This window comes from Elgaria multicarinata, chromosome 14 (assembly GCF_023053635.1).
Source record: "Elgaria multicarinata webbii isolate HBS135686 ecotype San Diego chromosome 14, rElgMul1.1.pri, whole genome shotgun sequence".
Classification (NCBI taxonomy): domain Eukaryota; kingdom Metazoa; phylum Chordata; class Lepidosauria; order Squamata; family Anguidae; genus Elgaria; species Elgaria multicarinata.
The window spans coordinates 4,399,903-4,423,055 of record NC_086184.1 but is presented as its reverse complement, the minus strand read 5'-3'; the positions used below and the strand labels follow the sequence as shown (position 1 = coordinate 4,423,055).

The 23,153-nt window shown below is 44.3% G+C and overlaps 1 protein-coding gene across 1 annotated transcript; it reads right to left on the bottom strand.

The window, feature by feature from the left end:
- Positions 1 to 1,581: 1,581 nt before the first annotated feature.
- IRF8 (interferon regulatory factor 8) lies at positions 1,582 to 22,854 on the bottom strand. The gene is made up of 9 exons (XM_063140946.1): positions 22,791 to 22,854; positions 17,117 to 17,291; positions 15,071 to 15,254; positions 11,185 to 11,273; positions 7,576 to 7,690; positions 6,322 to 6,369; positions 4,895 to 5,266; positions 2,724 to 2,839; positions 1,582 to 1,970 (listed from the first exon to the last, which is right to left on the bottom strand). Exons 1-9 carry the CDS (start codon positions 22,796 to 22,798, stop codon positions 1,794 to 1,796), a joined length of 1,284 nt encoding a protein of 427 aa, XP_062997016.1. The 5' UTR covers positions 22,799 to 22,854; the 3' UTR covers positions 1,582 to 1,793.
- Positions 22,855 to 23,153: the final 299 nt, after the last annotated feature.

Below are 23,153 nucleotides of genomic sequence, written 5' to 3'. Positions count from 1 at the left end.
AAAATAAAATCCCAGAGCTTCCTTTCTGTGAATTCTGACTCCACTACACCACTGATCCCCAAGAGCAGGTGAGGCGGCAGAGAATTCTCTGCTCAAAATCCTAAAGAGAAACTGTCAGTATGAAAGACAATACCAGACTACATGGACCAATCACCCTACTGAGTACGAGGCAGTTTCATACATTCACTTTCCCCCCCTGATCAATTTTCAAACAATTTAGCCCTTTAATCTAACTCTCTCTCACACACAATCTCAACAATAAAAGGTAAAATAAAACTGTACAGGAACATAGATGCAATAGATAGATATATGTGGTTTCTTAACCGTGTAAAAAATTCCCCAGGCCATCAAAGTCTTCGTGGAATTTTCATCTTCCCAAGAGGTAGGGAAGATTGAATTGATGCCCACCAACCCATGATTAATTCATCTCTTGCATCTGGTTTTTCAGCATTATATTTTTCCTACCGGTGTTTTGAAATTGTAGATAGCCAAGCAATCACGAGATGCCTGAAGATGAGTGTCTTTGTAATAGCAGAGCGGTTGGGCCTTGGGCTTTACATTGGTCAAATGTACAGAAATAGGCAATTTACAAGCGTGTGTGAACCAGCCCTCCTCAGATCCACACAGGAGAGTCTCATCTTGCAGAGCTCGTAAAAAGTTCTTTGCATTCGTTCATTCATCTTGTTCATTCATGCTCACTCTTATATAAGGTTATGCTCCAGATGCACTCACAGCAGCTTCATCTGGAGGACCAGTATCAGGTGACACCAGGAGGCATTTTACACAGGGCAAATCCACACTACACGGACCTTGATTCATCCTTCCTCAGTGGCAGCCATACTACTCGCAAACGTCCCCACAAATGTCCAACTTTGTTCTGGTATCAAGCCAGGGCTGGCTCTGACACCTGGTATCCTTGGGCCCCAATATCAAGATAAGGGCCACCATTTTGTTTAGGGTTTTGGTGGCCTGGCACTCCTAAGCAGCACCCAGCAGCTAGCTTTGGTCACTCTTTTAATTTCCCACAATGCCCCTGACCTAGCCTTGCTCTGGGGCATTCTGGGAAATATTAAAAGGGTGGTTAGACCCAGCTCCCAATGGGGCTCAGAGCACAGCCACCATAGCCAGGTAAGCCCACCAGGTGTCACTGACAGAGGAGCAGGTCTCACTAGCAGACACTTTGACTGCCCCCCTCCCCAAAGCTGTAGCCAGCCTTGAACTAAGGAATTAATATTAGGGTTGGGGGGGACCACAGGGCTTGCATCGTTTGTCAGAATCACAACTGCTGAATCAGCATGTAATTTCCACCCTGCTTCTTTCATTAAACCAAACCATTAAGTGATGCCCTGAAACTCATTTAAACTTACTTTGGTTTACGCTGTAGTGTTGAGAAGCCCAAAGAAAGGTTTAATTGGTATCGTAAGAACATAGGAAGTGCCCTGCTGGATCAGACCAAGGGTCCATCTTGTCCAACACTCCGTTCATACAGTGGCCGACCAGCTATCAATAGGAGACCCATGAGTTAACACACCCTCCCACCCATGTATCCCAGCAACAGAGGCATCAGTACTAGTAGCCATTGATTGTCACTTATGTTAAATTCTAAATGGAAAACAACCCACACCCAACCCACAACTATATAAAAAAATCCTCCGGCATCTATACACAAAGGCCAAGATAATTCTTCCAGAGGGAGAAGTTCAGTGGTGATGATACGAAAATAGATCTAACCCAAATCTTCTTTTTCTTTGGAAAAGTGTCTTTAAAATAATAATACACTCCTTACAGGAGTCTTAGACGGTAATCTGTTGGTTCTCTCTGAAAATGGGTCTCTGATGGGGCCCGCAAGAATCCTGGAAGTTTCTGTACATCTGGTCATAATGCACCTCTTCTCCCATCGGGTGGATCATGGCGCTGTTGTCATTCTTCACAGCTTCCTCCACCAGTTGCCGAATGCTCAGCTGCTCAATCTATAATCAAGAAAAGGCAAGATATCTTTGTTTTAACCGAGTAGTATCTTTTGAGGACCGAGTAGTATCTTTTATGCACCTAGCAGTACAATGAGGAAGTCTGAAATGCATAATGAAAATGAATTGGCTAAATGATGATGATGATGATGCATCTATACTGTGTTTTATGATGTTCAGACCATTGCATGCACATCATCTCCATAATGCCTACACAACAGCCCTGTAAGGTAGGACAGTCTCATCATCTCTCTGTTGCAAAGGCTGAGAGAGGGAGTGGTTTGCCTAAAGCTGGGGTGCAGCAGAACCTCTTTCGAATTGCATTTCAGAGAAGCTTTGGGGGGCTGCATTCCAGGGTCGGAGAGAGGGAGAGAGCTGAAAATACTGGCATATTTTAGCTTTAAGCTTGGAAATAACACTCTGGAAACAGTTTGAAAACTGTATATGGAGTGTGTCCTGGGTCCCAACCATTGTCAATACCATTATAAAGCAGTGGTGTAGATCCTTCCTAAGCCTTAGGAGAGTGTCAGGGCTGCGCTTTAGAACTGCAACTAGGGTACCTTGGGTGTTTATTTTGAAAATGTGTGAGAGTCAATGGGAATGAAAAAGGAGGAACAACTCTAAATTAAACATTGAGAAGACCCAAAATCCTCTTACACTATACACAAGGGAACTCATGTCAGAGGAGAACCGGAGAAAGAAGAGAGAGAGATAATATATACAGAACAACACCAATATCTGGATTGCACTACTTACCTCGACAAGGATCAGCTTGAAGCGTGAAGGGGTAGCATCTGGAAATTCCTCCCCAAAACACAGAATAACTTTGCTGTTTGGGAAGCGGTTTTGATTGTTATAGTACTGATGAAGCTCTGCAAGGAAAGAATAGCAAATACTTTAATTCGTTAAAAGACAGGCGGGCCTCAATACAAGCAATGGTACAAGCATGAAATAAACAAGGTACTGCCAAATACAGGCTCCTCTTGTATCATTTTTTTTAAAAAAAATATTTATAACTTTCACCAAAATAAAAGTACTTTTAATCCAGGAATGGGCAATTTGTGGCCCTCCACTACAATTCCCATCAGTTTTAAGCAGCATAGCCAATGGTGAGGGATGATGGGAGTTGCAGTCCAACAACATCTGGAGGACTACAAGTTGCCCACCCCTGTTTTAATCCATCACTGGGTTCATAACTTGGACTAGTTCAGCACCCTGTTGTTTTTTCCTGTATAATATTGCCAGGATTCGATCATTTCTGTCTGTCTCTTCTGCCAAGACGCTTGTTCATGCACTGGTTATTTCTCGGTTGGACTACTGCAACCTTCTTCTCTCTGGCCTTCCTTCTTCTCACATCAGTCCATTGGTTTCTGTCCACCACTCTACCGCTAAGATCATCTTCCTGGCTCGCCGCTCTGACCATGTTACTCCACTTCTGAAATCTCTTCATTGGCTTCCAATTCACTTCAGAATCCAATATAAACTTCTCCTGTTGACCTTCAAAGCTTTCCACGGTCTAGCTCCTTCCTATCTCTCCTCTCTCATCTCACACTATTGCCCCGCTCGTGCTCTTCGCTCCTCTGATGCCATGTTTCTCGCCCGCCCAAGGGTCTCTACTTCCCTTGCTCGGCTTCGTCCATTTTTCTCTGCTGCCCCTTATGCCTGGAACGCTCTTCCAGAACATCTGAGATCCACAAGTTCAATCGCAGCTTTTAAAGCTCAGCTAAAAACTTTTCTTTTTCCTAAAGCTTTTAAAACTTGATGTTGTTTGGACTTTACACTGTTAGTTTTACCCTACCCTGTGCCTTTTTACCCTACCCAGTGCCTATTTGCATTCTCTTCCCCTCCTTATTGCTTTACTATGATTTTATTAGATTGTAAGCCTATGCGGCAGGGTCTTGCGATTTACTGTTTTACTCTGTACAGCACCATGTACATTGATGGTGCTATATAAATAAATAAATAAATAAATAAATAAATAATAACTAAGCATCATCAGCAAACGGATGAGACTGCCACGACTACGTGCAACTTTGTGATCACACAAAGCAAGTGTAAAAATCAAAGCTTGCACAGAATTCTACACTCTGGAAAGCTAATGTTTTCCAGTTTTGTTTTTCAAAGCATGCTACTAATCCTTAAGAATACAAAAATAATTTTAGTCGTTTGTGGCAACGGTCCGTGAAACCTCAAAACCTGGCAGGCTGAGGAGTTGAACAGCGTCCCAATGCTTAGGGGAGGAGCCTTTTGCCTCCCCCCATGGAAAGAAGAAACAAAAGCCAGTGATGGCCAGTGGACTGGAAAGACAGTCTTCAAGGACAGCCCCACACAAAGTACATTGCAGTAATCTAACTTTTAAGAGCCATCAGGCAGATCTGATGGGTATTTGATCATTTTTTAAATTGGGGGATAAGTTGCCTCAGGTTTCTGAAAAGGTGGTCTGCTTTGATTTTAGAGCAGCAATTTTAAGGAAGAACGTTTGTAATAAGTTGAACTGATGAGTAATCCCTTAGGTTTTATTATTATTTTTAATTGATGGGTATTTTACTCTTGTTTTTATGTGTTCTGTTTTATTGTAATGGCTTCTGCTACACAAATAAACTATTTGATTGATTGAAATCCAGACTCCACCATGAAGCATAATGGGTGACTTTGGACCAGTCACTGACTCCTAACCTACCTCACAGGGTTGTTGTGAAGGTAACATGGAGAGGAGGACCATGTTGGGCTCCTCGGGGTAAAAAGCGGGATATAAATGTCACTAACGGCATGCAATTTGTAAACAATATATGCTCATTTTACATCATTTATACTAGTTGCGGAATTCTGCCTGTCTTGGATGACCCTGATTTTGACTTTAGTTTTAAGTTCCAGGATGTGCAAGGGGGGGTGGGGGAAAGAAGCATGAAATCCATCAACTCACGGACCTCTGAGAAAGTAGTTTGTGTCAAAGATCTTGACCACCTCGTCTCGGTCCAGTTTGTTGGGCTTCTCTTTGTAGAGCATGGTGTTGCCGCTCCAGAAGACCCTACCCTGGCTGAGCCTTTTGATGAAGATGCCCTGCTTGTTGCAGTGCAGAAGGACGCCCCTCTCCAGGTGCCCAAAGAGCTTTTTGGTGATCTGCCTCTGGCGTTCATTCGAGATCACGTCCGCCGACGGGAAGCGCACGTGCTCCAAGTTGTTCTCCAGGACGTACGGCGATTCAGCCAGGGAGATGCGGCAGCCTTCGGGCCGGGAGGTGGTGGTGTTTCCTACCAGCTTCCCTCCGTAATAGAAGTTGATCACCATCTGGGAATAGCCTAAGAAAACACACAGAGCAAAACCCATCAGAGGGATGTAAATATGGGTTGACCCAGACAACCATCTCAAAAGTGGGGGGGCGGGACAGAACTTCTTTCAGGTCAAGGGATGAATTCCATTGCAGTGAAACTTTGGGGGAGGGGGCATCTATGAAATGCCCCCTCTCTCACTTCCTCCAAATCCCTTCTCAAAACATTTTCCGTGAAGCCTTTGACACAAGCCCCTAGTCCTCAAGCCAAGCCTCAGCACGTGCCACTGAAACAGCTGCATATTCCTTCCATGTTTAATTTTTTTTTCCCCTCCTCTATGATTTCCCTATCTTGAATTTTTGATTGTAAGCTCCTCGGGGACAGCTGGTACTCTGTACAGCAGGGGTGTTCAACCTCTTTGAATTCCATTTTAAATAAGAGAAACTCCCAAGGGGTGCATTCCAGTGCTGAGCAGGATTGGAGGCAAAGAGGGCAGGGACAAAATCTAAAAGAAAAGAAACCCAGCCTATTCCAGCTTAAAGCTCTTACTGTCGGTAACTCAGCCTTAGGGGAGGCATTTCAGTCTTTTAGACTGGGTGGGGGATGAGACTGCACAAGAGGCAGGAAACCAAACTATCAGTGGTCAGGGAAAGGGCTATGGCCATCAAGGTTCCCCAAATTGGTCCAAATTGGGACCCCAGATGAGCAGGATTTGACCCCCAAGCCTGAGGTTCTGCACCCATGCTGCTCAGCACCATGCACGCAATTGTCACTATATTGCTACCACTACTACTACCAACCATCATGCAAATTATAAGCAATATCTCTAAGCTGTGGTCTACCTCATTAAAAGATACATCTTTGTACCTATACAGCCTGATAGCCAAGCAGAGCTGTTTTAACTCAAAATATCAAGGATTCCTGGTATCTTTGACACACACAGGGAGAGGGAGAGAGAAAGAAAGAGAGAGAAAGAGAGAGAGAGAGAATGAATTAGACTCAAGTTGCAAAGGAAATGAAATAAAACGAGGGCTAACTGCACCGGATGTTAAGTGACAGAGGAAGCGTAAAACTTTTCACCATACCTGAATGAAGCGGCTCATAACCAGTGAACCCGCTCATCAGGGACAACGCTACGGATTTGAAAAAAGAAAAGTTACAAATGTGTTTTGCTTTTCCCCGGTGTGCAATTCAGTACACGCAAGATCTCCAAATTTTCACCTGCCAATCACCTTTTAGTCATCTGTAGCAGAGGCCTAAGAATCTGCCTTACACTAAATTGATTGATTGAGACTCTGTCATTCCTCCAAACAAAATGGTCCTCAAGGACGCTAGCAGTATTAAACCCAAAGTTAAAATAAACTTAGGTAAAACCATCATAAAAAACCAAATAGATGTAAAACACTATAATAAAAGAAATAAAAACAGCACCAAACCCAATTAAAACCTATTTATTTCTGCATTTATATCCTGCCTTTTTTCCTCCAAGGAACCCAAGGCGGCGTACATAATCCTCCTCTACATTTTATCCTCACAACAATAACCCTGTGAGGTAGGTTAGGCTGAAAGTCTGTGACTGGCCCAAAGCCGTTTCCATGGCCAAGTGGGGACTAGAACCCGGATCTCCCAACTTCCAGACCAACACATTAACCACTACACCACACTGGCTCTTTAGAGAGATCCACCCCTTTTTCCATGCATGTTGCATTTTTTCAGATCATTAGCCTGTGGGCAGAGACTGTCCTGTTTTACTGATTTCACAGAAGCCACTCCGGGAACATGCTTGGGTGAAGAGTGGGATAAAAAAAATATCTTCAATAGATAAATAAAACATCTCTCCGCAACCAATAGAAGAGAAAACACCATCTTGAGTGGGATCACTGAGGGGTGGATTTGTGCATGTATGAAAGAGATGCAATGCAATCCCCAACCACAAAAGTAGGGGGTCAACCCTTGTGTGAAGCGAATACTATGGATCCAGGGACTGGTTTGTTCTTTGTATTCTTTTAAGACAGTTCAGTTAAAGCAGTGAATGAAGCACATGACAGTTTGCAGGATTATCTCCAAGGTGAATTGGTTTCAAGCCAGAGGAAGCTGCCTTTATAAAGAACGAGGCACTCAGTCAATCAATCAATCAATCAATCATATCATCAACATCTTCGCACAAGGGTGGGCAATCGGGTGCCCTCCAGGTATTTGAGACTACAACTCCCATAAGCCCCAGCCAGCATGGCCAATCGTCAGGGATGATCAGAGCTGTCGTCCAAAAGAACTGGAGAGCACCACGTTGCTTACCTGTGCTTTAACACCTCCTTCCTAAGGACATGTTGCTGCCTTACCAGGACTTGACTGATGCATCCACCAGTCGGGTATGGGTGGATTTCTGCAACTGTCCTGCAGCGGCGAAGGGCTTCTTTTTATGGTGCCAAGGTATTCCTCCACTGCCGAGGAGGGCTGGAGAGTGCACGGGGAAGAGGAAAATGTATGACTATTGAGAGGAGAACATTAACATTATGTAGATCTGCAGCTCTTATAGTCCAACAGGTTATTCCGTTGCTTTGCATGACTAGGAGATGTCTCCAAAGGGCCATTTAGGGTGAAATCTGATGTATTTTTGGAGAAAGAAAAGTCCTACAACTCCCAGGCTAGCTGGGGAATACTGGGAGATGCAGGACTTTTTTCTGTCTAAACATGCATAGGATTGCACCCTTAATCCCTCTACAAATAAAGGATAAGAACATAAGAATTGCTATGCTGGATCAGTCCAGCATGATGGTGATGATCTGTATTCAATGTTAGTCCTGCTTAAAGTAGACCCATTGAAATGAATAGGACTTCAGTAGATTGGCTACAACCTTGCATTGGCTGCCTATACATTTCCGAGACCAATTCATAGAATCATAGAATAGCAGAGTTGGAAGGGGCCTACAAGGCCATCGAGTCCAAACCCCTGCTCAGTGCAGGAATCCACCCTAAAGCATCCCTGACAGATGCTTGTCCAGCTGCCTCTTGAAGGCCTCTAGTGTGGGAGAGCCCACAACCTCCCTAGGTCACTGGTTCCATTGTTGTACTGCTCTAACAGTCAGGAAGTTTTTCCTGATGTCCAGCCAGAATCGGGCTTCCTGTCACTTCAGCCCGTTATTTCGTGTCCTGCACTCTGGGATGATCAAGAAGAGATCCTGGCCCTCCTCTGTGTGACAACCTTTCAAGTATTTGAAGAGTGCTATCATACAGAAACAAACTTCAAAGTGATCTTGATAGGCTGGAGTGCTGGGCTGAAAACAACAGGATGAAATTTAATAGGGATAAATGCCAAGTTCTACATTTAGGGAATAGAAACCAAATGCACAGTTACAAGATGGGGAACACTTGGCTCAGCAATACTACAAACGAGAAAGATCTTGGAATTGTTGTAGATCACAAGCTGAATATGAGCCAACAGTGCGATATGGCTGCAAGAAAGGCAAATGCTATTTTGGGCTGCATTAATAGAAGTATAGCTTCCAAATCACGTGAGGTACTGGTTCCTCTCTATTCGGCCCTGGTTAGGCCTCATCTAGAGTATTGCGTCCAGTTCTGGGCTCCACAATTCAAGAAGGACGCAGACAAGCTGGAGCGTGTTCAGAAGAGGGCAACCAGGATGATCAGAGGTCTAGAAACAAAGCCCTATGAAGAGAGACTGAAAGAACTGGGCATGTTTAGCCTGGAGAAGAGAAGATTGAGGGGAGACATGATAGCAGTCTTCAAATACTTAAAAGGTTGTCACACAGAGGAGGGCCAGGATCTCTTCTCGATCCTCCCAGAGTGCAGGACACGGAATAACGGGCTCAAGTTAAAGGAAGCCAGATTCCGGCTGGACATCAGGAAAAACTTCCTGACTGTTAGAGCAGTGCGACAATGGAATCAGCTACCTAGGGAGGTTGTGGGCTCTCCCACACTAGAGGCATTCAAGAGGCAGCTGGACAACCATCTGTCAGGGATGCTTTAGGGTGTGGATTCCTGCATTGAGCAGGGGGTTGGACTCGATGGCCTTGTAGGCCCCTTCCAACTCTGCTATTCTATGATTCTATGATTCTATGTCTCCCCTCAGTCTTCTCTTCTCCAGGCCAAACATGCCCAGTTGTTTCAGTCTCTCTTCATAGGGCTTTGTTTCCAGAACTCTGATCATCCTGGTTGCCCTCTTCTGAACACGCTCCAGCTTGTCTGCGTCCTTCTTGAATTGCGGAGCCCAGAACTGGACTCAATACTCTAGAGGAGGCCAAACCAGGGCCAAATAGAGAGGAACCAGAAGCTATACTTCTATTAATGCAGCCCCAATTAGCATTTGCCTTTCTTGCAGCCATATCCCACGGCTTGGGACCACAATACCTGATGGAATGCCTAACCCAACATGAACCTACCCGTACACTGTGCTCAACATCTAAGGTCCTCCTCCAAGTGCCTACTACGAGGGAAGCTCGGAGGATGGCAACAAGGGAGTGGGCCTTCTCGGTGGTGGCCCCCCAGTTATGGAATGATCTTCCCGATGAGCCTTGCCTGGCTCCAACACGGTTATCTTTTCGGCGCCAGGTCAAGACTTTTCTCTTCACCCAGGCATTTAATAGCATTTAACAACACATGCTAAGTTGTTGTTTTTTGCTTTGTTTTTAATGGACCCCAGAAATGTTGTTGTTTAAAATGGATACTGTTTTATACTGTTGCTTTTTTATATATATATTTTTGATGATTTTAAATTTTGTATACTTTTTAATGTTCATTGTTTTTAACTTTTGTAAACCGCCCAGAGAGCTTCGGCTATGGGGCGATATATAAATTTAATAAATAAATAAATAAATAAAATAAACCTAATAAAAATAATAATTGTTTATAAGAGCCCCCAAAGGTAGTTATTATTCCACAACAGCAAATGGTTGGGGGAAATATTTTCCACCCTACAAAGATCATGTGTTGCCCTTTGCAATATATAGATTATCTTGAAGGGCCCTTACCTCCAGTTATGGCCAGCGATCTATTTTTTGGCAACTAATGGTGAGGGTTTGGCTCAGCCTTCCCCAACCTGGTGCCCTCCCAGTTAAAAATCCCATCATCCCCACCGAAGACAAACATTGGATTGCAACCCCTTTTATCTCCAGCCAGCATGACTGTTGGTGATGAGGAGTTACAGTTCAACACATTTGGGGAAAAACCGATTGAGCTTCTCCCTACTGCATAAGCCCACCCACACCCACCCCTGCCAAATATTCCAAAATGCATTGACCATTAACCTTCCAAAAAGAGATTTCCCATGGCTTTTTGCAAACGTTGACTTCCATGTCTTATTGTATGTTGCTCAACGTAATAATGATCGCACATTAAATAGCCAGTTTATCCTCGCTTTTTTTCCACTTCAACTTCCTTCCCTTTGCAACTGTGTCTACGCTCTGGGCAGCTGAGATGTAGGGGGTTTCAATCCAGCCAATAGGCCCAGCTTCCTGAGTCTGGCTTCTCCCAAAAATGTGGATCAGAGCGACGCTCGTCTCCAAGGAATTATTTGGAATTTTGGAGCTACAAGTAGTTGACTGGTTTGCTCTCGCCTGCACCCTGGCCTTCAGAAAAAGATAATCGGAGTTTTGATTATTTGTTCTGGGTGTGGTGGGAAGAAGTGCAATTTTAACATTTATCACCCCATCCCAGCTACTACAATGTTTTGTGTAGCAACAGACTATTTCACACTTATTCCTTGCTGGGTGCAAATGGGGTTCTCCACGCTGTGTACATGTAGCCCCCCACAGGTAATTAATGATAGCACCAATCACCCTGTCCTGCTCGTCTCTCCTGCACACATGCTATTGGATTGAGGCCTCTCTACTATACTGAGAGGAAGGAAAAAACAAAAACCCTTAAAAAGAAACTTAAGCAAGAGAGAGAATGTGATGCTTTAGCACTAGGGTGAAGAGGAAATAAATTACCTCTTTGATCAAATCTTCTATTGCAGAAGTGCTGCACTCCATGTCCGTGACCTCGTTCAAGCTGCATCCGTTCCCCATCCCCATTTTGCCTGGAAAAAAGTAATATTTGAATACAATTCCAGTGCAAACAGGAGGAGGAGGAGGAGGAGGAGGAGGAGACGAAGAAGAAGAAGAAGAAGAAGAAGAAGAAGAAGAAGAAGAAGAAGAAGAAGAAGAAAGAGGAGGCTGTGTTACTAAGAGGGACATTAGTGCCTCCTTATGAGTATGTGAAAGAAGGGAAAATGAGAGAAACAAAGTGCAAATGAGCAAGGGGAATAGATATATTGCCAAGAATTATAAACTTCCCTCTGTGGATTTGGTCTACGACAGCTCTTTCTAACCTGCTGCCCTCCAGGTGTTTTGGACCAACTCCCATCAGCTCCAGACACCATGAATGCCAGGAGTTGTAGTCCAACACATCTGAAGGGCACCAGGTTGGGGAAAGCTGATGTAGACTAAATTCACAAAGGGAGGTTTATCATCTGCCTTTTCTTAAGAATGTAACCACAGGGCTCTCTTGATGGCGACGCATTGGCGCTGTGAGCCTTCAGATCCCTGCGCTTGCACTCCTGCAGGGTTGTCCCCAAACATCGGAGGAGGAGGACCCGGCACTGCATCTGCGCATCTGCGCATTGCTCCCCATTGTTGTTTTTAACCTTTTGTTTCCACCTTGGCTTTCCCTCCAAGCATTTCCTCTCCCCATGCCAGAGGAAGCACGGAGGTGTTCCAGCGGCCATTCAGCTCACTGGCCCACCCCCTCCCCCCATCTGCAAAGATAGCAACCAATCAGGGGTCACCATCTGCCCAGCCACGCCTCCACCACAGCTCCGGAGCTGCGACAGATGACAGATGCTGCGTCATTGCCTCACTCCAGAGAAAACAAAGTGGGGGTAAGTCCCTGGCTTTTTTATTTTGGAGCTTCAGGGGAAAGCCCTGGGATGTCTCCGGAGTGGCTTCTCCGTTGTCTAAACAACACAGCACCACTGCGGAGCCAGCCTGCAGCTTTCCCCACATATACACACACCCATTTGCACCGTTGCATGAACGTTGGGTGTTGTTGGTGTTTTTCAGGGGACTTAGAATTCGTTCTGTAACCCCACTGGCCTGGGGTGCTTCGAGCTGGAGGGTTCTAGAACGAATAATCAAAAGGCATTATGCAGTTACTATGCCTTTTCTGCCTGAACATTTTTTTCTGATAAGGAAAAAAAAAAGATGGCTGAGGTGAGGAGAAAACACTTAAAGAGGCATTGGCTGGATCTACACTACTGCTTTAAAGCGATTTATAACAGTTATAAAGCGCTTTAACTGCTTTAAAGCGCTATAAAACTGTTATAAAGCGCTTTAAAGCAGTAGTATAGATCCGGCCAATGCCTGGACCCTCGTAAAATTCCATGAAGAGGCAGGGCGACAGCACAGTAATAGTTTCATCTGGAAAACCCCTGAAAAGGTTTTCCCACACGAAACCAAAAGGAACAGCAGAAAACCACAGATCTTACATTTGTACGTCGCTTTCAATGTTAAAACAAACCAAAATGCTATTCTGATACGGTTGCTCAACAGTGCCCAAAATACTGGGAAGCCGGGGGAGAGATAAAGCAGAAGGAAATAATTCTCCTGCCTCCTGAAACGGCCTGCTTAGCTATGATTTTTTTAAAAAAAATCAGGCGTGCTGAGCCTCTTTCAGCCTGAGGGCCAAAATTCATTTTAGGGAATCTCTCACGGGCCAAACTCACGTGGTAGATGGGGACGAAGGGGAAAGGGTTTGGGTCAAAATACCAATCAATTTTTAGCTTAAAGTTCTCACTACCCATAACAAAGATTTAAGAGAGGGATTTCAACCTTTTACAACAGGGGAAAAATTGCAGAAAAGCCAGGAAACCCCTAAGCAATCAGTTGCTGGAGGAAAGAAAGCGTGGGCCTTCTGGGAACCCCGGAGGGACAATTTGGGTCCCCAGACCTGTGGTTCTGCACCCCCTATTTTAAATGCTATCCGGAGAGGGGATGATTATTATTATTATTATTATTATTATTATTATTATTAATTGCATTTTTATACCGCCCAACAGCCGAAGCTCCCTGGGCGGTTCACAAAAACTAAAACAATTCAAAGTGTAAAACAAACAGTATAAAAACATGAGATAAAATACACATTAAAATGAATTAAAACATACCCTACATGATTAAAACATCCTGAAAACATTCTAAAATTTCACTGGATAGGCCTGCCAGAATAGATCAGTCTTTACTGCTTTTTTAAATTCTAAAAGACTGTCAAGTTGACGAATCTCCTCTGGCAGGCCATTCTATAGTCTGGGAGCAGCAGAAGAGAAGGTCCTCTGGGTAACAGTTGTTAATCTAGTTTTTGCTAGCTGAAGTGGATTCTTCCTACAGGACCTGAGTGTGCAGGGCGGATTGTACGGGAGAAGGCGATCCCGCAGGTAGCCTGGACTCAAACCATTTAGGGCTTTAAAGGTGATCACCAACACTTTGTACTTCGCCCAGAAACTAACCGGCAGCCAGTGAAAAGATTTTAAAACTGGTGTAATGTGGTCACCCCTAGGTGTACCAGTGACCAGCCTGGCTGCGATATTTTGGACTAATTGAAGTTTCCGGACTAGGCACAGAGGTAGCCCCATGTAGAGCGCATTACAGAAGTCAAGCCTCGAAGTTACCAGTGTTACTTTTAAACTGGAAGGAGAGTCAGGCGGAGAGGCGTGTGAATTTTACAAAAAGCTGAACAACTTTCCTCCCACCACCCCTTCCCCCGCTGACCCATATCGTTAAAAAATGTATCAGTGTAACCCTGAAACCTGAGACATTTCTCAAGCAAGAGGGGTTTCCAGAAACGCTGCAAGATGCGTGCAGGCGTGTAAGCGGCTCGGGCTCAGGTGCTCACTGAGAGATTTCTTGACAACTCAGTTGTGCATGCTTGAAAAGACACCACACCAGAAAAACCACAGATTAAAAATAAAACAGAGCGTGGCTCGTATGACGGCGAGCATTTCAGAGACAGCCGTTCTGTGTTCTGTTACTGTAACCACAAAAGGCAAGGCTGTTTTACTCCGACAAAGGGCAAACGGGCGGGGCAGGGCGGGGTGGGGTGGAACTCGTGCTGTACTGCTCTGGACACATCTGGATCATTGAAAACAGGGTGTCTGGGAGGGGGAGATTGCTGAGAGCGATGGGAAAGGAGTGGGGGAATTCTCTTCACAGTGCTTTGACACTGGAATTGGATAACTGTGAAAGAGGATTTCTGGGAACCTGAAACTGACATGCAGCAATTTGGCAAGGGTGGTTTCAAAGGAAGCTGCAGCAGAACATCAGAGGTTAAAAAAAAAAAACCCACCTTGATGTAATCATGAAATTATCAGGAAAATCAAATCCTGATGCATATCAAGCTCCATCTTCCACGGTGGTTTTTCTGGAGTGCAGGTGGGGGGAACACCCTTACGATTTTGCATTATGGTATCAGATAACCTTGACAGAAGAACTGGTGGGTTACAGCTTTAGATAGGGTGACTGAAGCATATTATTCCTAATTACACATTATCAGTAATGTACATAGGCGCTGTGTACAAACTGCACATGCAGCTTAGGAGCCTTGAATAGAGAGGGCCCTGTGTGTACACAGGGTTGGAAAGGAAACCTTCCATTCATACCAAAGAAAGATTCGGCCCCAATTCTTTTAAGTGCCTAGCAATGCCTCTGTATATGTGAACAAATCTTTTAATTTATGGGAGCCTTTCAACAAACCATTCTCATGCCCGCTACCCAAAGCTGTAGCATCCAGCAAGCTCTTCCCTGGGAGAGTCTCCCAATCTTGTGGCCTGGCTCTGTGATAACCTACATTTCTGTTCTTCCTCCGGAACGATGCGGTAAACTTTGTACGGCTCTGAGATGTCCAGCTGGGACCTGTCAGTCACTTCTTCAAAATCCGGGCTCTTGTTCAAAGCGCAGCGCAACCTGGTCTTCCATGTGGCTGGCTCTGCTTTGTCGCCTTCCTTGAATTTGCCTTTAAATACTGCCCAGGCCTAGGGGATAAGCAGAAAAGTTTCTCATATAGGAACATGGCTTCCCAAATTTGCAGATGACACAAAATTGGGTGGGATAGCTAATACCCTGGAAGACAGAAACAAACTTCAAAGGGATCTTGATAGGCTGGAGTGCTGGGCTGAAAACAACAGAATGAAATTTAATAGGGATAAATGCCAAGTTCTACATTTAGGAAATAGAAACCAAAGGCACAGTTACAAGATGGGGGATACTTGGCTCAGCAATACTACAAACGAGAAGGATCTTGGAATTGTAGATTGCAAGCTGAATATGAGCCAACAGTGCGATAGGGCTGCAAGAAAGGCCAATGCTATTTTGGGCTGCATTAATAGAAGTATAGCTTCCAAATCACGTGAGGTACTGGTTCCTCTCTATTCGACCCTGGTTAGGCCTCATCTAGAGTATTGCCTCCAGTTCTGGACTCCACAATTCAAGAAGGACGTAGACAAGCTGGAGCGTGTTCAGAGGAGGGCAACCAGGATGATCAGGGGTCTGCAAACAAAGCCCTATGAAGAGAGACTGAAAGAACTGGGCATGTTTAGCCTGGAGAAGAGAAGATTGAGGGGAGACATGATAGCACTCTTCAAATACTTAAAAGGTTGTCACACAGAGGAAGGCCAGGATCTCTTCTCGATCCTCCCAGAGTGCAGGACACGGAATAACGGGCTCAAGTTAAAGGAAGCCAGATTCCAGCTGGACATCAAGAAAAACTTCCTGACTGTTAGAGCAGTGCGACAATGGAATCAGTTACCTAGGGAGGTTGTGGGCTCTCCCACACTAGAGGCCTTCAAGAGGCAGCTGGACAAGCATCTGTCAGGGATGCTTTAGGGTGGATTCCTGCATTGAGCAGGGGGTTGGACTCGATGGCCTTGTAGGCCCCTTCCAACTCTGCTATTCTATGATTCTATGATTCTAAGTCCCAAGCCAGCCTTCCCTGCTCCTGGTGCCCTCCCCGATGTGTTGGACTGAAACTCCCATAATTTCAAGCCAGGGCCATACAGGAGTTATGGTCCAACACATGTAGAGGGCACCAAGTGAAGGAAAGGTTTCCCATTGAGCTGGAGTTTGGACTCGGTGGCCTTATAGGCTCCTTCCAACTCTACTATTCTATGATTCTATGACTTCCACTGACAAAAGACTGTGAGCAAAGCTATCTCCACTAATCAAGGGTCTTGATGGGTACCCGGTCTTGTGAAGCCCTTCCCTGGGCTTCTTTTTATTATCTTTCAAAGTCAACACCACAGCAACACTTAATCTTCTTGCTCACTATTTTAAAAGTTCAAATGGACAGCCTATTCAGAAAATGTGGCTGTTTTTCTTCCTTTTGTTCATATAAGAAAGTGGGGTGGTATTGCTTTTTTCTGTCACTAGGTGTCACTATCACACTTTTTGCACAGCTAGCAGATTTAACAGCATAGCAGCACTTAAAAGCAACATACAAAAAGAAGTTTGGGAGGCAGACTTTCACATCTTCTCCGTCTAAAACAGGATAAAACCAGTCCATAGCCATGAGAACGTGCTACACATCATTAACACAAGCAACCAAACACCAATAATCACCATGTGAGAGAACCTACAGCAGGGGGGAAAGGCTAGCCCAAAGTGTAGTGTAGTAAGAAGCCCTTTCTTTCTACCAAGCCATTTTCTAAATGAATCCAAAAATTCAAGCCCAATGAGAAATAGAGGGGGTTGATTGTGGAAAACCCATCTCCAAAGCATTCTGGAAACTTCACCCTTGGGAGTCTTGTACTAAGCAACCAACAATGGCTATCTACAAAGAACGTAACTCAGAAAGAACAGTAGAGTTGGCTGCGATATTCACATGAGTCATTCTTAATACCTTGAATATAGATGCATCCACCTCCTGGTTGTAATCCTGTTTGCCTGCATGTTTCCATGGGATGCGAAACATGGTTTTCTCATCGTTTTCCCAGATCAGCCCAGGATACATCCCACTATCAATTTGTTCTATCAGCCATTGCCTCAGCCGCCTTCCACCGTTGCGGTCGCTCATCCTGGATGGAAACATTTGAACAGCCTTCATAAGGAACCTCCCAAATCAATTAGTCGATCCCAACCGTCAACCGCAATTGCCGTTTGTGGGAATTAAACCTTGCCAGATTTTCAGCATACATGCACCCCAGTCCTACGCAAGTTCGCATTGCAATGTTTTTAACGTTGCATGAAACCAATTCTGCTGATTTCAACAGGGATTACTTCCAGTTAAGAAAGCACAGGATTGCAGCCTAAGATAGTGAGGTAGTTGCAAATCTGAGAATTAAGGCAGAGTATAGTGTAACGTAAGAGGGGCCTTTTCTGTGTGGGCACCATACAGTTATGCCTGGCTCCATACCCATTTTAAATGGATCACAAAGACCTGGCTGTTTGAGTCCTCTTTTAATTGAATCTATTCACTGTTTTATATTGCATGGACTTAACTACCACTGATATTTTATTTTTGGTTTGTACTGAAATGGTATTTTAATGCTGCAGGTTTAGTTAATAGCGGCCCCGTTCAGACAACACGCTAAACCATGCTGCTTAACCACAAAATGGTTAATGGAATGCCGTTAACCATTTTGTGGTTAAGCAGCATGGTTTAGCGTGTTGTCTGAATGGGGCCTGTATTTGTTATAACCACACACATGGTTTTATGATTCTTATTTTCATTCCTAAAATGCCTTAAAGAGGCTTTGCCTTTGAGGGCCAGGAAGAGAATTCAAATATTTTAAATAAATAATTAGTAAAAGTAATGAAAAGTAAAAGTCATTAAAGTAATGATAATTAGTTATTTAAATGTTTAACTCGCCCTTTCTGGAAACTCTGGTCAAATTGACATTATTTTAAACCTTAATAAACTGAAAGATGAATATGAAATGAAGAGTAAAATTTAAGATAAAGTAACCTATCCTAGATTTATTTTATTCATCTGTCACACTTATGTCCGGCTTTTCCTAAGAGGTGTCCAATGTGGTATACATGATCCTCCTCTCCTTTTTATCCTCACAATCTGTAAGTTAGGCTAAGAGACAACAACTAGCCCAAAGTCACCCAATGGGCTTCATGGCTGAGTGGGAACTAGAACCCAGGTCTTTCAAATCCCAGTCCAACACTCTATAACAGCCTTCCTCAACCTGGGGCGCTCCAGATGTGTTGGACTGCATCTCCCAGAATGCCCCAGCCGGGGCATTCTGGGAGTTGCAGTCCAACACATCTGGAGCGCCCCAGGTTGAGGAAGGCTGTTCTATAACCACTACACCACACTGGCTGTCAATGTGCCTCAGCTTTCTTCCGCCCACTTTCAGTTTAGCAATAATCACTAAATACTGTGAGCATTTCTACATTAAGGGGAAATCACATTGCTTACCCAAGGCTTTCGGCTTCTTTGGTATAATTGTTATGGGCAGCATTACTCAGGTGGAGAGCGGCAACCACGTGGTTTGAACTGAATACTTCCCTTCCATTCACTTCAATTAAGACAGCACTATGTAGCGGCAGAAGATCCCACTTTTGATATTACCACATTAAAAGCGGTTCCTTTAATAGCGGGATTTCCAGGGAATAGTGTGGGAGACGTCTTGGTCGTTGACGACATCATGTAATGGACCCACAAACTTCCATGAGTGTGCAAAAATTGTTCATTTAGAGGAGCCCTGGATTCCTCTTGCACATTTATACTTTGTAGCATGCACAATGACATATGTCATGGTATTGTGGATAATACAGAATAAAAAGCAGGAAATGATGCTAGAGAAGTAGTATATGGAATGCATAACGTGCCCCAACACGTCAATACTGAGAAAAAGCACTAGTGTAGAATCTAGTCCTGGTGGAATGAAGTTGTACAACTGTGGAACAGCCACCAGTGATGCACATTTATACCCATCTTTTCACAAAGATGGTACATGGATGGGAGCATAAGACACTGACCTATATCAAGTCACATCATTGGTTCATCCAGCTCAGTAAGGCAGCCATGCTGGATCAAACCAAGGACCCATCTAGTCAAGCATTTTTTTCATAGTGTCCATCCAGCTGCCCAAGAGAAACCGACAAACAGGACATGAGTGCAACAACACCCTCCCACCCATGTTCCCCAGCAACTGGTTTACATAGGCATACTACCTCTGATCCTGGAAGCAGCACATAGCTACCAGGACTAGTAGTCACTAATAGCCTTACCCTCCAGGAATTTATCCCACCCCGTTTTACAGCCAACCAAATTGGTGGCCATCGCTACATCCCGTGGTAGTGAATTCCACAGTTCAACTATGTGCTGTGTGAAGAAGTCCTTCCTTTTCTCTGTCCTGAATCTCCCATCAATCAGCTTCATAGGATGACCCCGGGTTCTGGTATTATGAGAGAGGGAGAAAAATGTCTTCCTATTGACATTTTCACACTATCTTGTGGTGGCGAATGCCAGTAGCAATGCACTGTGTGAAGAAGTCCTTTCAGCTGTGACTAGCCTAGCTACAGTTATCCGTGCTCCGCTAACCTCTCGTTTGGATTACTGCAATGCGTTATACGTGGGGCTGCCTTTGAAAACGGTCTGGAAGCTTCAGCTGGTACAAAACAGGGCAGCCCGTTTACTAACAGGGACTGGCCGGTGAGATCACATTACGCCAGTCCTTTTACAACTTCATTGGCTGCCAGTCCAGGTCCAGGCCCAATTCAAAGTGCTGGTATTGACATTTAAAGCCCTAAATGGTTTGGGGCCAGGTTATTTGAAGGAACGCCTCCTCCCATATCCTCCTGCCTGGACCTTAAGATCATCTACAGGGGCCCTTCTATGTGAGCCCCTGCCAGAGGAAGTGAGGCAGGTGGCTACTAAGAGGAGGGCCTTCTCCGCTGTGGCACCCCGGTTGTGGAATGAGCTCCCCAGAGAGGTCCGCCTGGCGCCTACACTGTACTCTTTCATCGCCAGCTGAAGACCTTTTTATTCACTCAGTATTTTAACACTTAATTTTAACTTAAATTTTACTGTTTTAACTCTGTATTTTAATCTTATAGCAATTTTGCTGCATGGTTTTATCCTGGTTGTGCTTTTTATACTGTGTTTTGTATTTGTGTTTTAAAACTGTTGGTTGTTTTATTATGGTTTTAATTTTTGTGAACCGCCCAGAGAGCTTCGGCTATTGGGCGGTATAAAAATGTAATAAATAAATAAAATAAATAAGACTGTCTCCGGTTTCAGACAAGGGTCTTTCCCAGTAACTTCTGGCAATGCTGGGGACTAAATCAAGGATCTTCTGCAAGCGAAACAGGCGCTTCCCCACTCACACTACGGCCAGTCCCAAAGAGGCCAGCACGTTAATCTGTTGAAGCGAAAACACCCAAGGTCTTCACCACCAAAGCGAAGAACGTATGAAAAGCCCTGGTTAATGGGAACAAAAATCCTTGTATTCGCAATACTGGCTAGCCCAAGTTGCTTCTGGAACGCCCACAAGTAGGGCATAAACGCAACATACCAACAAGTTCAATGTGGCATAAGCTTTTGTGGACCAGACAGCACTTCATCAGGTGTGTCTAAAGCACACATAGAGAGAGGATCAATAACAATGACAGAAAAATCTACGAACGAAAAAGACAGCGGCAGATACGGTTCGAAATGCATGTTGAAGAAACTCTTTATCAAGGGAGATGTTTAATGCTCCTTGAGAAAAACTGCTTGGGAAAATGTTTCTGCTACAGTTGAAACAAGCTGTAGTAGAAAAAAAAATCGTCCCACGCAGTTTTTAAATCAAGAAGCACGAAGCGTTTCCTTTGAGAAACAGTTGTTTCCAAATGTATTTCGAACCAGATGTACCGTGCAATAACGTGAGCAGGTATATCTATCCCAAGAATGGAGAAAAGAAGAAATATAGTTTGTTGTTGTTGTTTCTGGTGTTTTACTATGAAAAGCAAGATGGTCAAGCAAGATCCGACGCAACTGACATGGCTTTCTTGGGTGACTTTCATTGTGAATTAACTCACTCCATGACAGAGTGCGCTCTGATCCCCGCCTATTCAGACAATCAATGGGACATACTCCCAGGTATAGGATCGGAGCCTTATTCCTGAGAGATTTGCAACAGATCAGGAGCAGTACGTCTCTCTAAGCAAGAATTCCAACTCAAAAAGTTATTATTCCTTATTGCAGCAAATGGTTCTTAGACAGCAGAAAGCAACGGAAGAGACAGATGCAAAAGAAGGCTTTTTGAAGTGCTGTGATCATTAAAATTCAAGAACTGAGCATGGATCGGTCACAGAACCCATATGAGATATCGCAGCGGAAATTCGTTTTAGAATTTGACATCGCCAGTGTTTCTTCTTGGGGGGGAAAGTGTCCTCCCAGTATAAAGCAGCAGTAGTTGTGCTAAATAGATTAGAAGCAATCCCTCATGGTGGTCATCTTCTTCAAGGTGACAGAAACTGCTACAATTATTATGAATTGTACGAATTAATGAATGAATAATTTCTGTAGCACTTTCTAGCAGATAACGCATGCAACGGGTTTTAACCATTTTCCATTTGCCTACTTCCTCACCCCACAGACAGATTTTATACAACTCAAAACAGTGCGTATCTCACTTGCACATTTACATGAGAGTAAACTGCATTGAACCCATAAACTGGCTTCTGAGTAAGCATGCAGAAGATCCAGCTACAAAACACACAAACACACAGGAAAGAGGAGAGACTCCCCTGCAATCCTGAGAGTAAGCCCAATTGAACTTTATAGAGCTAACTTCTGAGTAGACACACATAGGATTGCTCAGTTACTGACTTATTCACAAACAAGCGTGCAAAGGATTGCAACTCACAACTTCCTCTGGGGAAGAAGAAGAAAAAGTTGAAATCTAATATTTATAATGCAGAAAAGTGCAAGAGCAAATCACAGTAGCATAAGGGAGGCAGGTTTGTAAGACCAACTTTGGGGGAAGTTCTATTCGCTCAGAAGATTTTCCAACTAAGATTGTAGCGCCTGAATTTGCTTTCCTTTTCCCCCTCCTCCTCCTCTCTCCCAATCCCCTTTCCTTTTGTGTCATGTCTTTTAGATTGTAAGCCTGTGGGCAGGGACTGTCAAGAAATACTTTTGTAAGCCGCCATGAGAGCCTTTTTTGGCTGAATGGCGGCATAAAAATCCTTAAATAAATAAATAAATAAGATTTGTGCACTACTCTGCTGAAAGCATCAAGCCAAACTGCTATTTTCTCCTTGCACGAGGGGTCAGGTAAAGCGACCAGCGGGCTCCCTGCCAGCCCTCTGCTTTAGGCAGAGAGTGGAATCAAGGTGTTCCATCCTTCCGCGCACACGCCTGGACACGCACAAAGTAAATAGTTTACTTTAAAAAAAAAAAAAAACAACCCCGGTTTTTAATGCTTTATGCGTGTTTTAGAATTTTAAATTTTGTATACTCGTTTTTAATCTCAATTTTAGAATTTCTGTAAACCGCCCAGAGAGCTGTGGCTATGGGGGCGGTATAAAAGTGAAATAATCAAATAAATAAATAAATAAATAAATAAATCACTGACCTCCACATCTGTGCCGTTTTGCTGCTAGAGGTTTGGTCTTTCTCTACGCTAGATGTCCGGGTCGTGGAAGCTTACAGAGAGACGCTCGCTCGCTCGCTCGCCCAATATATACTCTGAATATCTGTATCTATAAGCGCCCGGGAGGATGTGCGGTCGCCACCCCGCGGGGGACTCCCAGCCAATGACAAGTCGAGAGAAGGAGGCGAGCTAGCCAATGCGGAGGGGCCAGTGCGGGTCGCCTTCTTCTCAGTGCGTTCTTTTCCGAGAAATCATCACCGGCCGCGCGCGTCACGCCGACTCTTGCTCGCTTGCAGGGGGTGCGAGTCGGCCACTCGAGATTCCCAGGTCAACGTTCCATTCCCG

Excerpts from the sequence above, each read along its gene's own strand:
- IRF8 (XM_063140946.1), bottom strand. Across the intron at positions 11,274-15,070 it reads TCCGGAGGAAGAACAGAAAT|GCAAAATGGGGATGGGGAAC; the intron begins GTAGGTTATCAC and ends ACTTTTTTCCAG. Across the intron at positions 2,840-4,894 it reads CACAAACTACTTTCTCAGAG|AGCTTCATCAGTACTATAAC; the intron begins GTCCGTGAGTTG and ends CTTTCCTTGCAG.